The 14815-nt window shown below is 39.7% G+C and overlaps 1 protein-coding gene across 10 annotated transcripts in view; it reads left to right on the forward strand.

Moving 5' to 3' along the window:
- itpr1b (inositol 1,4,5-trisphosphate receptor, type 1b) overlaps positions 1-14815 on the forward strand; it is a 125215-nt gene that overhangs the window by 22987 nt on the left and 87413 nt on the right. For 6 of the 10 annotated variants that reach the window (XM_053483584.1, XM_053483587.1, XM_053483586.1 and 3 more), the window contains exons 7-13: positions 2790-2888; positions 4119-4202; positions 4367-4513; positions 4635-4742; positions 12516-12560; positions 12678-12707; positions 13853-14007. In XM_053483584.1, coding sequence (XP_053339559.1) covers positions 2790-2888; positions 4119-4202; positions 4367-4513; positions 4635-4742; positions 12516-12560; positions 12678-12707; positions 13853-14007 — 668 coding nt within the window. The remainder of the gene's footprint in view (positions 1-2789; positions 2889-4118; positions 4203-4366; positions 4514-4634; positions 4743-12515; positions 12561-12677; positions 12708-13852; positions 14008-14815) is intronic. The other 4 variants (XM_053483585.1, XM_053483591.1, XM_053483593.1 and 1 more) reach the window with 1 other exon arrangement.

A 14815-nucleotide genomic window follows, 5' to 3' on the forward strand; every position in this document is an offset into this window, starting at 1 on the left:
TCCATTTTAGCCTGTTTTTTTTTTTTTTTGGCCATTTGCAGTAGTGTTTCATACTGAGCCAATGTTTAGCCCAAGGCTAAAATGATCCAGTTGTCTTAAGTCTAGTTTTTATTTATCTCACTGCTTTAGAATAGTTAACATGTCCTAAAGAGAAATGTGCATTCTGAGAAAGTTCTGAGCAGCTGAAGTATTGTCTGTGCATCCATATAAAGACTCTAAAGTTTCTATTGCCCACTGGCGACCTGCTTGACTGACGGGGTTTATTGTATGAAGTTTGACCATCTGCAGTAAATAGGTTACATGATTGAAGCAAGGTGTTCTACTGTGAACTGTGTTTTTTACCCAGTGAGGTACGGAAGAACCTTGAATTGTGAGTAACTTGGTCTGCGGGCGTTTTTGCAAGACAAGCAAAAATTAAAAAATAAGTTTTAACTTAATAAATGAGTGAGGTCTTGAAAAACGAGTAGTATGCTGAGCTTCATGTGATCACAACTGAGCCAATGGTTCTCTCTCGTGCTGTGTGCATGTGTCACTCGTATAGTCAACATCCATGTGCGCGTGTACTGTTCACTATGACATTGTGACCACGTGTGTGTGCGCTTAAAGCCTTTTTTTTAATTTTGTGTTCAAGGGTAGTGACTGTTCTTGAGTAATGGTACTGCAACAACGGGCTTAGTGAAGGAAAAGGTTAAAAACGCTGTAGCAGTGCGGGGGATGATTCCGGTCAGTGACAGTGTAACATTGTATTTCCCCAGAAATTTCCCCAGAAAAAGTAGGCAAAAACAAGTGTCATTAGAGAAGGTCCTTGTTAAAATCACACAAAAGAAAAAGATTCCAGTGAGCTGTAAGTCGTCCTACACAATAACCCCCCTCCTCCTTCTCTCCTTTCCCTTTTTTTTTTTTACCTTTTTAAAGGAAAATTGCAGGTTAAATTGTTTCCCCCCCTCCTCCTCTCCTTTCCCTTTTTTTTTTTTACCTTTTTTAAAGGTAAATTACAGGTTAAATCGTTTTATTTTGTATTAATCATTTTTGCCAAAAACTCATTTATTATTTGGTGGCTCTGTGGTAGGTGTTTTGCCTGCCATGCCGAAGGCCTAGGTACGATTCCCAGACAGTGCCCAAACTCCAGCCGCTGGATGCAGTGCCGGGCTCGAGCCCGAATAAAATGAGAATAAAACCTGTGCCAAGCTTGTATGTGTGGCCCGGATGGTCCACCGTAGCGACCCCTTCCCAGGAAAAGCCGAAAGACCAGCAACATTTTGTATTAATTATTTTTATGTAAATAATTTTGAGTTGTGGAACGAATTATGAGTTTCCATTGTTTCTGATGGGGTAGATTTGCTTTGATATACAAGCACACCTCCAGAATGAATTATGTTTGCAATCCAACGTTTAACCGTTTCATTCACACAGGTGTAGTGTGCTTCTGTGATGTCACAAAAACTCCTGTATAACTCCTATAAACCTGAACATCTATATTGGGATTTTTCCCCAATTTTTTCCTTAATTTAATCATGTCCAGTTCCTCCCTGTTACTAGGGAGCTCCCACATTAAGGCTACTACTACCACTCAGTCAGAAGGGCTGAAGATTATCACGACTTTCCTCCGAACCACGTGACCCAGCCAACTGCATCTTTTGGAACTGTTCGCTCACGCACCGTTGGGGGTAAAGTAACATACTCAGAGGTCGGCGCTATTCGCTCCTTCCACTTGCGTGAGCTCACAGACAACCCTGATTGGCTGTAGAGCTGTAATTTATGTGGGATGCGCTTTTCACATTTTTACTAGTATAGTTTAAGTAAATGATTTGAGTTATATAATAGCATTATAGCAGAAACAGCATTGCCAAATGCCTAAAGCTGTGTTGCTCAGCTCCAGTATGGTCCTTTCTGTTTAAGCACACATAACAAGTTATCCTGAGCAATTCTTTGGTAAAATGTTCGAAGATGATCAGACGGTCCAGATTTTTTACTACCCACACCTGATTACCCAGGTGACGTGTCATGAAAGCTGCAACAGATTGAGCTATTCAATGATCATTCATACTGGGTAATCAGAAAATAAGACACGACAAGGAGCGTGTGTGTGAATAATGGTGTATGTTGTATAGAGAACAGATTGCACATTTTTACATGATCCTGATGTGTAGGCTGTAAGAGTCCTCTAAACAAACACAATCCCAGATGTGAATATAAATTTTGGCCAGTCTTGGGTCGTGTATCAAGCTTAAGTCCAAGTGTGTGGTAAAGTGATAAAGTATGCAGTGTTTAATAAGCACAGTCTCTTATCAGTGTTTTGAGCAAGAGGACCAAATGAAACTGCAAAATACGGTATATTCATCAGAGTAGGAGGTAATTATGATGGTTAATAAATGAGTTTCTGGTTGTCTTTGGGATGTTCTCAGATCAGCCTCTGTATTGCTAATTGCTAATTCTGACCTTAAATAGTTCTGGAATGCGTGTAATAATTTCTTTCTTATTCAGTTCTGGTGGGCCAGTCCAGTCTGTTTTTTATTCAGTGTCTTTTCTCATACAGTAGTTTTGTAAACATCAACTTAATACCTGTTCCAGGAACGTGACATAATACATCCCCTGATTTCCCAGGTTGCATAAGAGAACCACTTGGTAAAAGGTGACAGAGGTTAAAGAGTGATATTTTATAGTTATAGTTTTTGCAGAAACCTAATGACATCTTCCTGTTCTTGCACTATTCTATATGAGTTGGTTTTGTGAAGCTTTGTCTTGTCAAATTCATGATCATTTTCAAGAAATTGTATGTTTCTTTGCAGGTGGTAATTGGAGACAAAGTGGTCTTAAACCCTGTAAATGCTGGACAGCCTCTACACGCCAGCAGCCATCAGCTGGTGGACAATCTAGGGTGCAACGAGGTCTGACCCTCTTCTTGTGAATGTCTGGCTAAAAATGTCTCAGTAATATTTTGTTTGATCGACTTTAATTATGGCACACTGTTGTCGTGGTATTGTTTGCACAACCTCATGCGATGTCAACATTTATTTCTGTCCAAAATAATCCATAATCCAAGTCTTTTTTTCTTCTTAAATAGAGTTAAGGTCATGATTCAAGATTTAAAGAAATGTATTAATCCCAGAGGTAAATTGCTTCTCTGCAAATGACCCTGGTGTCCATTTCATGTGTGAAAATGATTCCTCATGCTCCCAAAACCACTCTTTCCTGAAATATGCCCATACCATCAGGGTAGAAAATGTCCATGGATGTGATAACCTGGTGATTGAGTACATTCAGGTCGTCAGCTGACTCCATTTTATTGCCACATAACGTTGCTGAGTCTAGACCTGAGCGACTGAAGCAACCCCAGATCATAACACTGTCTCCAGAGGCTTGTACAGTGGACACTATGCATGATGGGAACATCGCTTCATGTGCTTCCCTTCTTACCCTGACACGCCCATCACATTAGGATAGGATTAGAATAGGATCAATTTGGACTCATAAGACCACATGACCATTTAAAAAAAAAAGTTGTATATGTGTATCCATTTATTACTGTACCATAAAAGTGCTTAAAGTGATCTCTGATCACGTTTGTTCATGATGTTTTTCTGAACACATTTCTTCTGTGAAGTTGAGGTTTCAGCACTATCCTCCCAGAGTCTAAACCCAATCCCATTTTAGCAGTGTCCTTAGTCATTTTCTTTGCTTGATACAGAACAGTAATTTTATCCTTCTGAAACACAGTAACATTTTTTTTCTGACCACAAGATAAGTCAAAATCAAATTGACACGATCAAAGGTTCTTAACAATTGGCTTATTTAAATCCAAAAAATAATCCAATTTAAATACTTAGTTTTTTGGTTAGGCAGTGTAGGTTATTGCACAGAAATGTAATCAGAAGACATTTACCCTGACAATCTCCACTTTACTAGTCGTGCATATCTGTTCTGCCTCCTCATGCTAATGTGTAGCTACTGACTCTTCGTTTCCTTTTTATTCACTTCATCAAATTACTGGATTTAGAAGCAAAAGATTTGTCCTTTGGAGAGATATAGGTTTTCTTTGTGTGTGTTTTTATTGATAAATGTGATTGTCAGTGTCGGGATTAAATACCTCTTATGAGTCCCTGTCTCATGCTATTCAGGTAAATTCAGTAAACTGCAACACTAGCTGGAAAATAGTCCTGTTTATGAAATGGAGTGACAACAAGGAGGCCATCCTGAAAGGGGTATGTAATTTAAAGCACAGTAAAATCTGAATGAAAACTTAAAATATGCTTAAAGATAATAAATAGAAAATTACTACTTTTTACATCAAGGATAGGAGCTGAAAAATGTGGTCTAGTTTCGCTGGACTTTCTTCTAATAGGCCGTTTTTTCTTCCTTGAAACAGGGTGATGTGGTGCGACTGTTTCATGCTGAACAGGAGAAATTCCTAACGTGTGACGACTACAGGAAGAAGCACTACGTCTTTCTCAGAACCACCGGGCGCCAGTCTGCCACTTCCGCCACCAGCAGCAAGGCGTTGTGGGAAGTGGAGGTGTGTAATAGACATTTGGATGTCTTTATTAACAGAAGAGCATTTTATTTTTACATTTAAATATCTTTTAGTCTTCATGCAGCTCTTTAATTTTCAGTTTCTCATGGTCTTATATGTTCAGGTGGTTCAGCATGACCCATGCCGAGGTGGCGCTGGTTACTGGAACAGCCTATTCAGGTTTAAGCACTTGGCCACAGGACACTACCTGGCTGCAGAGGCGAGCAGTGAGGTGCGTTATGTTTCCGGATGCTCTTGCATGTGGTCTCTTTTACTCTCTCTCTCACCACATTTAAACACAGAGTGTCAAACTCTCCAGGAAGTGTGCCAAGCTCTTCATAGCACTTCATAGCTGATTCAGCCTTGACTATTTAAACTTTTTAACTCCACCCATCACAACCTTTTCCAAAAATGAAAAAGTCTTGAGGGGAACCAGACTCAAAAGGGAACCCATTCTTATTTGTGTGATACCAAATAGTGTAGCCATAAATACACCCTTCTATAACTCTGCTATGATATATGTTTTAAATAATAAATGTTTTAAATGTTTTAGTAAATAAAAGTTAGGCTTGTGGAGGCACCAATCTGTTTCCTTGATCTAGACTTGGGTACAAAACTGTTAGTGGCGAATCAAGTCCAAAGCCATCTTCATGAATATTAAATGGAACTGTCCTCACTTATAATGTGTATTTTTAAGCAGACCATATAAGAACATCCACCAGTTCACCATAACACGTTATCCTCATGCAGTCCTCCAGATTTGCTTCTTTACCAAAGTAAAAACTACACACAAAAGGCTTGACTAAACTAATAGATTATCCCTGTAAACTTAAACACTGAGACTGTATCTGAGTCCCAAACATTAGTTGGAAGGCTATTTCATAACTGTGGGCTGTAATTATAAAAAAGCCCTTTCATGTCATACAAGGTACCAACAAATAGCTTGCACCTTTACTTAATGTAGGCGTAGTGGATTATAGAATACCAGCAGTTCCCTCAGTGGTGACGAACACCATAGGTCAATAGTAGTATTTTTAAATCAGTTTGAAATTTCACTGGAAGCCGGTGGCTGTGGATGTGGTATAGATAAGATAGGGGTTATGTGGTCATAATTGCTAGTTTTAGTAAAGAGAGGATTGGAGTTTGAGCCTCAGCTTCAATAGACTGCCATTGTTGGGCCCTTGAGCAAGGCCCTTAACTCTTCTGCTTCATGGCTGACCCTGCGCTCTTACCCCCGTTACACTGGGATATGCGAAGAAAGAATTTCACTGTGCTGTAATGTAAAGTCATGGCCAAAAGTTTTGAGAATGACACAAATATTCGTTTTTTACAAAGTTTGCTGCGAAACTGCTTTTAGATCTTTATTTCAGTTGTTTCTGTGATGTACTGAAATATAATTACAAGCACTTCTTACGTTTTAAAGGCTTTTATCGACCATTACATGACATTTATGCAAAGAGTATTTGCAGTGTTGGCCCTTCTTTTTCAGGACCTCTGCAATTAAATTAAATTTTATTTGTATAGCGCCCAGTGGTTTTCTTTTCATTTATTACAATAATATGCCCCTTCTGAAATCAGGCCAATCGCAAATGCCTGTCACTGTGACGCCACACCACAAGAGGCCGCTCCTACACTAGTTGATTGACACTGGTGTTTTAGCAAAGACCCGCCCCGAGTGAGAAGAAGCTGTCGGCCATTGTTTTTCCGCCGCTGGAGCAAAATGGCGCCTAAGCGAGTGTGTTGTACAGTTGTTGGGTGTAATAGCTAACACAGCAGTCGTCATTCACTGCCGACATCTGAGCCGCTGAGGACGCAGTGGCTGAATTTTGTTTTTAAAGCTAACGTCCCTGTCTATTTACCTAAATGCGTTCATGTTTGCGATAATCATTTTTTACCAGACTGCTTTATAAACGCGGGTCAATATAAAGCAGGTTTTACTAAGAAGCTGCTCCTAAAAAATGGATCTGTACTAACGCTTCGTGTTCCTGCTTCATCTTCACCAGGCTCAGTGAGTAATTTCTTTTTCTATGAATCTTTGCAAATCGCCTTTTCTAATAATCACGATGAATGCGGAGTGTAAGTTAACTTATACTTTCATAGAACATGGTTATGGCTTCTTCTCTATGTACATCCGTCTCTATATAATCCCTAATCGCACGTTTATAATAAACAATGCATTAAGGTGACTGTCTAGTTGCAAACTGTGTACGTAGTCGGAAAACTATATTATGCTTACCTTTGTTACGTTAGATGGTTTATAACGATGTCTGTCGAAGATTAAGAAGTCATGTAAACACATCAGTAAACACATCGCGTCCGTATCTCTCACAGTAAGCTTCTTCGCTTTATGTTGTTGTTGCTCGCGGCAGCGTAACAGCCCGTTAATTCATGCCCATGCAGTGATGAGAAAGACAAATTGAGTCGATGCATGTGCATTCTTTTAATTTCTGCATTGTCAGGCGATATTACAAACTTCCGCGTAGGTTCCGTACTTAAATCAAACCAAAAACGACTGAAGAAAACAGGCTCAGGCTCTATATTCCAGCGTTTTCCAGTTTGGACTGCATTACCTACAAAGCACTGCATTGTGGGCAATGCTTTGTGGGTAATGCAGTCCAAAGCATTGCCCGCACTGGACTACACTCCTGTGGCTATACCCCACGTGTGTTGTGAAGACACGCCCCACAGAACTGGCGGGGCGGGCTCAGCAGAGATCATAAGCATTTAAAGGAACATGCACTGAACTAGGTTGCTGAGAACAGAGCTAGTTTTTACCAGTTAAAAGTAGTGTTTTTTTTTACACAACCATTGAGAATTTTTAAGTAAATATATTACAGACTTTTCATTAGGACCCTAAAGATCATATTAACATTTAATAAAAAATGTTTCTGGATGATCCCTTTAATTGATGTTGATATAGAGTCCAGGTAGTTATTGAAGACTCAGTCCTGAACTATCGAACTGGGGTAGAGAGGAAAGAGAAAGAGGGGGAGAAAGAGAAAAAGAGGAGAGATGGCAGTTAGGTATGGTCACAGTCACACAATGTATAATGTGAATGTATATTAACTGTAGAGTGCAAGCAGAGACTCCGGCAGGACTAACTATGACAGCATAACTAAAAGAAAGAGCCAGAAGGAAACACAAACATGAGGGCTTCCTGACATGTAAAGCAAACAATCACCTCACCGTCAGCAAACCTGAGTGATCAATGAGAGTGAGGAAGACAGCATCTAAACATACCAGTTCACCATATTACTCTACGTCCATGAGTCCCCCAGATCTGCTCCTTTACCTAAGGCAAATCCATTTATAAAAATGCTTGGCTAAATAATTAGGTTTTTAGCCTAGACTTAAACACTGAGACTGTGTTTGAGTCCCAAACACTCTTTGGAAGACTATTCCATAATTTTGGGGCTTTGTAAGAAAAATCTCTGCCCCCAGCTGTATTTTTTATTATACGCGGTACTGACAAGCAGCCTGCATCCTTTGATCGAAGTAGGCGTGGCGGTTCGTAAGACACTAGCAGTTCGCTCAGGTACTGCGGCGCGAGACCATTTAATGCTTCATATGTCAAGAGTAGTATTTTAAAATCAATGTGAAATTTTACAGGGAGCAATGCAGTGAAGATAAGATAGGGGTGATGTGCTCATATCTTCTGGTTCTAGTGAGGACTCTCGCTGCTGCATTCTGGACTAGCTGAAGCTTGTTTATGCACCTACAGTAGCTGAACAACCAGATAGTAAGGCATTACAATAGTCCAACCTAGAGGTGATAAAAGCATGAACTAGTTTTTCTGCATCGTTTAGCGACAATATATTTCTTATTTTGGCAATATTTCTGAGGTGAAAGAATGCTATCCTGGTAATATTATCTACATGAGCTTTAAATGAAAGGCTGGAATCTATAATCACACCAAGGTCTTTTACTGGTACACTTGAATCCATCTAAAGTTACAGAGTGATCTAAAATTTTACTCCTAGCTGTATGCAGTCCTATGACTAGAACTTCTGTCTTATCCGGATTAAGCAGAAGGAAGTTAATTAGCATCCAATTTCTTATGTCCTGCACACATTGCTCAACTTTAGTAAGCTGTTTTTACTCATCAGGTTTTGCTGAGACATATAACTGTGTGTCGTCAGCATAACAATGAAAACTAATACCATGCTTACGGATTATGTTGCCCAGAGGAAGCATGTAAAGGGAAAAAAGCAGTGGACCTAAAACTGAACCCTGCGGAACGCCAAACTCCACTAGAGAACATAATATAGTATAATATGGTATAATATAATATATCTCAAAAACCAGAATAATCACCATTTAAGTCTACGTACTGATAACGATGGGTCAGATAGGATCTGAGCGAGGAGAGGACTGTACCCTTAATTCCTACTACATTTTCTAATCTGTGAAGAAGAATAGCGTGATCAATGGTGTCAAAAGCTGCACGGAGGTCGAGTAATACAAGCATAGTTACACAACCCTGATCAGAGGCCAATAGCAGGTCATTTTACTACTTCAACGAGTGCTGTTTGTGCTGTGATGAGGCCTAAATCATGACTGATACAGTTTATGTATGCCATTTCTATGTAGATAGAATCTTAGAGATAAAGGGGAGGTTTGATATTGGCCTGTAATTGGACAGCTGACAGGGGTCGAGGTCAGGTTTCTTAATTATTGGTTTGATAACTGCTAATTTAAAAGATTTTGGAACATAACCAATGCTGAGTGAGGAATTAATTATTCTCTACAGGGGTTCTGTTATTGCACGTACTATCTGTTTGAGAAATGTGTCGGTACAGGATCTAATATACAGGTTGATGAATTTGCAGAAGAGATGAGTGAAATTAGTTCATTCTCTTCAAGGGGAGTAAAGTATTCTAGGTTCCGATCTGACATGGCTAGATTAACATCTGCATCAATTACATTGTTCGGTTTCAAAGCCTCAATTTTATGCCTAATATTTACAATTGTATTATTAAAAAAGTTCATGAAGTCCTTACTATTGCATGATGTTGTGGAGATGAGAGCAGCACCTTCCTGAGTGGGATGGACACCGTCCCGCCCTAACAGGCCAGTTTTGCCCTCAAAGGTCTTCCAATTATCTATGAAGCCCACGTTGTTTTCAGAGCACTACCTGGTCATCCAGCGGTTCAGTGACCATAACCTGCTGTAAGCTATGTCAACACTTCTCGTTGGGATGGGACCAGAGCATATTACGTCATCGGACATTGTCTTCGCTTGTTTAAACACCTCTGTAAAGTTATTCTTGCTAACCTCTGACTGACGAAGGCGTATATCATTAGCTCCAGCATGTACCACTATCTTTGAGAACCTGTGCTGTCCTAGAGCCCTAAGATTACCTGCTATGTCCGGTGCTCTGGCTCCCGGGATACACCTAACCACTGCCGCTGGCGCCCCTAAAGGCCTGGCTAATTTCACGTGCCTCAGTATAGAGTCTCCTATAACCAGAGCCTTTCAGGTTTCTCAGCGGGTGCATCACTGAGGAGAGCAAACCTGTTGGACACGTGAAGCGCAGAAGAGGTGTGCTCCGGTGGGCTAGTCTTAGCGTTAGCTTTGGCTGAACGAGTATGCCGCCGAGTCGTCACCCACTCGCCCCGCTGTGTTATGGCTCTAATTCCGGAGTCGGGGGCTGGTTATCTCCGCCTGTGGCACCCAGACTGTCCGCTACAGGAATAACACTGCTCTCACACTCTCTAACCCTCTCTAAAGTCTGGATGCGCTCCTCTAATGCTGATATCTTCTCTGTCAGAGTGCTCACTAACACACACCTATCACAAGTAAAATTACCACTAATGATGGTGGAAGAATGTCTAAACACCCTGCACTCCACACACTGAACAAGCTGAATATTATCCATGATATTGTACCTGAGTCGGAGTTTAGTTGTTTGGAGCTGAATTCCGTTTGTTGTTTTTAGATGAAGAAACTCGCGCGTTCTCCAAAAAGCGCAGAGGGGCGAAGGCGAAGCCAAATAGTATGAAGATGTAAAAACAATTCGACTGGGCATGCTCTCAATCAACTTCTGGGCCAAATCCTGACTGATAGAAACCCATTCTTTTATAATCACTTCTTAGAGTTAGTCAGAATTAGTGGGTTTTTGTTTCTCCACCCGCCTCTTGAGGATTGACCACAAGTTCTTAATGGGATTAAGATCTGCGGAGTTTTTAGGCCATGGACCCAAAATTTCAACGTTTTGGTCCCCGAGCCACTTAGTTATCACTTTTGCCTTATGGCACGATGCTCCATCGTGCTGGAAAATGCACTGTTCTTTACCAAACGGTTGTTGGATTGTTAGAAGTTGTTGCTGTTGGAGGGTGTTTTGGTACCATTCTTTATTCATGGTTGTGTTTTTGGGCAAAATTGTAAGTAAGCCCACTCCATTGGATGAGAAGCAACCCCACACATTAATGGTCTCAGGATGCTTTACTGTTGGCATGACACAGGACTGATGGTAGCGCTCACCTCTTCTTCTCCGGGCAAGCCTTTTTTCAGATGCCCCAAACAATCGGAAAGAGGCTTCATCGGGAACATGACTTTGCCCCAGTCCTCAGCAGTCCATTCACCATACTTTCTGCAGAAGATCAATCTGACCCTGATGTTATTTTTGGAAAGAAGTGGCTTCTTTGCTGCCCTTCTTGACACCAGGCCACCTTCCAAAAGTCTTTGCCTCAATGTGCGTGCAGATGCGCTCACACCTGCCTGCTGCCATTCCATTGCTATTATAAAAACGTATGCAGCAACTTTTCCAATGTCCAATATTTTTATAATTCTCAAAACCTTTGGCCACGACTGTATATGTGACAAATACAGGCTTAACTTAACTAAAGCTAAAGACAGTAGGGCATTACAGTAGTCCAACCTAGAGGTAGCAGAAACATGAACTGTTTTTTCCTGCATTGTGTAGTGGCATTATACTCCTTATCTAAGCAATATTTATAAAATAACCAAGCAATATCCTAGTAATATAAAAATAGGCTTCAAGTGAAAGACTGGAATCAAAGATCACACACTGGTCTTATACTAACGCACATGATGAAACAGAAACACAACTCGGTGTTATTGTCTGAACAGAAAGCTTATTTTAGTACCGGTACCTCTGTCGTGTCAAAATTACTTTAAAGGGTAATAACATGCATAATAAAATCCAGTGTCTAATGTCTTTCACACATTCCTCAGCTTTATTAAGCCGGTGTCTCTCATCTGGTTTTGATGAAATATATAACTGTATGTCATCAGCATAACAGTGGGAACTAATACAATGCTAATAAATTATGTTACTTAAAAGACGCATAAAGGGCAAAAAAAAACTAAACTGTTTTAAACTGAATTCGTAGAAAAGTCACCTTCACATCTACATCTTCAAACTGGATACCTATCAGTTAAATAAGACCTGAGCCAGGAGAGGGCCATTCACTTCATTTTTACAACATTTTAACAATCTAACAAGGAGAATGGTATAATCAATGTCGTCAAAAGCTGCACTAAGGTCAAGCAACACAGTGGATATGTCTACTTCTATCTATTGTATGTAAAAGTGTATCTGCTGTGCCAAAACCTTTATTAACTAATACTAACTAGCTAAAGTTCCCTAAAGAATTTTTCTGCAGTCATCAGGTAGTGTCAGACTGTAGCAGCAAGATAAAATATTAGTTCTATTTATATAAAAGTCTATGTAGGCCATATTTTCTATTTGATTCTTCAATAGAAAAACGGCATAATAATCTAACTATCTAATATGTTTATTCATTGCTTTTTTTACTCTTAATCTAATAAATTAATTGATATTTTCTTGATGATTTATCTCATTTTATGAATTGAGGCATGTGACCGAAAAGAAAAACAAATTTTTGCGTCATATTCACACACACATGAGAGATGTGACTTTTTTTGCCATAGTGCCATTGTAAGCCCCTGTGGTTAGTGGTTACTTTTCGCTCGTGTATGTAAATGTGTTTGCATTCTCATTCTGCACGTGTGGTTTCAGGTGAATCCGGACTACGAGGAAGAGTCTCAAGAGTCCCGTTCCTCAGTAAGTACTGTAGCTGCACACCATCAATTTATAATCCTCTTTTATCTCTAAACTTTATGTCCTGTTCCCTTTGAATCCTTATCTGAACGATGTGCTGAATCTTGTTTTCTGCTCCAGGCGGGTGATTTTATCCCCTTTAACTTTCAGGTACTTTCTGTTGGTCAGTTAGAATCCGTTTGCGCCCAGATTCCCCATTTTTTATTGTTCTTTGTTACGCTCGTACACCTAGCTCTGTGCACAGTAATGAAGCGCAGCATTCTTTGCACATAGCTAAATGCTAATATGTATTTTTTGTGTTTGTGCACTAGATCATATTTTAGTTCTGTTCATTGTCTGTATGTGGCATTTATTTTTTTAGTTTTGTACATTTTAGGTGTAAGTTTGAGCAACCTCATGTCGTCTGTTGAGAGTGTGTGATGTGCTTGTGTGAAATTGTGAGTTATAAATATTTGGTTAAAGAGATTTAAGTTAAAAATATCTCCTAGTTATTTATTTATTTATTTATTTATTTATTCCCTACCTCTCCGTTCCCCTCTTTGTTTCCCAAGTTATTTCCTTTTGTGCCCAGGTTGGTTCTCATGTTATTCATGTTGTAAATGTATGTTTGTAAATTACATTATGTCCGGTGCCTACTAAAAAACGAAGTAAACATACATAGCACAGTAAAAAAAAAAAAGCCTTTAAAAAAGTGTTCACATCAAACAAGTGATGAATCGATTTATTTATTATTATTATTATTATTATTATAAATTTTTTTAGTTAGTTCCCCAGTAGACACTTGTTGGATGAATGTTACTATACTACAAACACTAGATGGTGTTATGCAGAAAAATATTGCCTGCAGTACCGAGGCCCGCCTGGAGATGACAGTATGACACCACTCCTTAATCAAACATCTTCCTAGAGCCACTGGAGCCAGAGTGAACACAAAGGGCGTTTTTGCTCATCAAGGCCACCAAGCTATAGTTATCAGTATTGTTTTAGCTACTAAGTATGTTTTTTTTTGTTTTGTTTTTTGTTTTGACCTGAGAAATATTGTGTTTTGTACGAGACTTGTATTTTACACAATTATGTCTCATGTCAAAGACTAGGCTTAGCCTGTTCAGAAAGTCTTACACAGTCTCATACATCAAGGTTAATGTCATTGTAATTATATATTGAGGTGAATAGGATCATTAATGTGATCTTGATGTATGAATGGCTTTGTGTGTTTGTGTGTGTGTGTTACGTCATTGCTGCTTGCTGACCTCTTGGTTGCTTAGTTTCCATGGTAATTGTGTCTTCTGTCTCAGCTGGACTTGGAGCACGAGGCTTTACGAGCTCGTCTGCGCACACCCAACGAGAAGGTCATGTACACCCTCATTTCTGTCCCTGACGGCAATGACATCTCCTCCATCTTTGAGCTGGACCCTACCACTCTTAGAGGAGGGGACTCTCTGGTACCCAGGTACAAACCTCACCATACTATTTCACTAAAACTTGGTAGAAAACCCACAATCATCCAGATTCTCTTTAATGCATATAAATATTGATTGTTTTCAAAAAATAAAAATATATATTAGTCTTCTGCGTTTGTTGTCTGAAGTCCCTGGTAGCTGCTAAGATGTCTGGGGGTTAATCAGGGATACAATGTGTCGACGGAACCTGAGAGAGGGCTCAGAAACACGAGAATGTATTCGGCACAGCAGGTCCTGTGGCAGGGGTATTTCTCTCCTGCTCCCTGGAACCTCCTAAAAAGGCCTACAACCATAACCATTTCCGTACAGACATTTATTATTGATAACGCTGACCCTCTTCGAGCTGAGTGAGAATTTATTATATTTTCCGATTCTCATCAGCTTTCAATTGACAGTTTCAATTGGAGTTCAGTGTCTGTGTTAGCTAAAGTGACACACTAAGAGAGAGAGTGAGAGGGAGAGAAAGAGAGAGACAGATGTGTGGATGAAGGGAAGGAAGGAAGGATGGTTGACTAGTACAGCACTGCCATTTTTTTTTGGCTCAAGTAAAGAAACCGCATTAGCTGTGGATATTTGCACGGTTTCAAAAATACACCATGGAATGCAGGGTAGTTATTATTATGAATAAAAATCTTATTATTAGTAGTATTGAATTTGAACTGTTAATTGATGGTATTTGTCTGTCTCTGTCTTCGTCTTGGACATTTTGAGCCATTATTTGGTTGTTTGTGTATCTGTGTGTGTGTGTGTGTGTGTGTTGCAATATTAACATGGTTGCACAAGTCTGTAGGAACGGCT

The sequence above is a fragment of the Clarias gariepinus genome, chromosome 23 (assembly GCF_024256425.1).
Source record: "Clarias gariepinus isolate MV-2021 ecotype Netherlands chromosome 23, CGAR_prim_01v2, whole genome shotgun sequence".
Lineage (NCBI taxonomy): Eukaryota > Metazoa > Chordata > Actinopteri > Siluriformes > Clariidae > Clarias > Clarias gariepinus.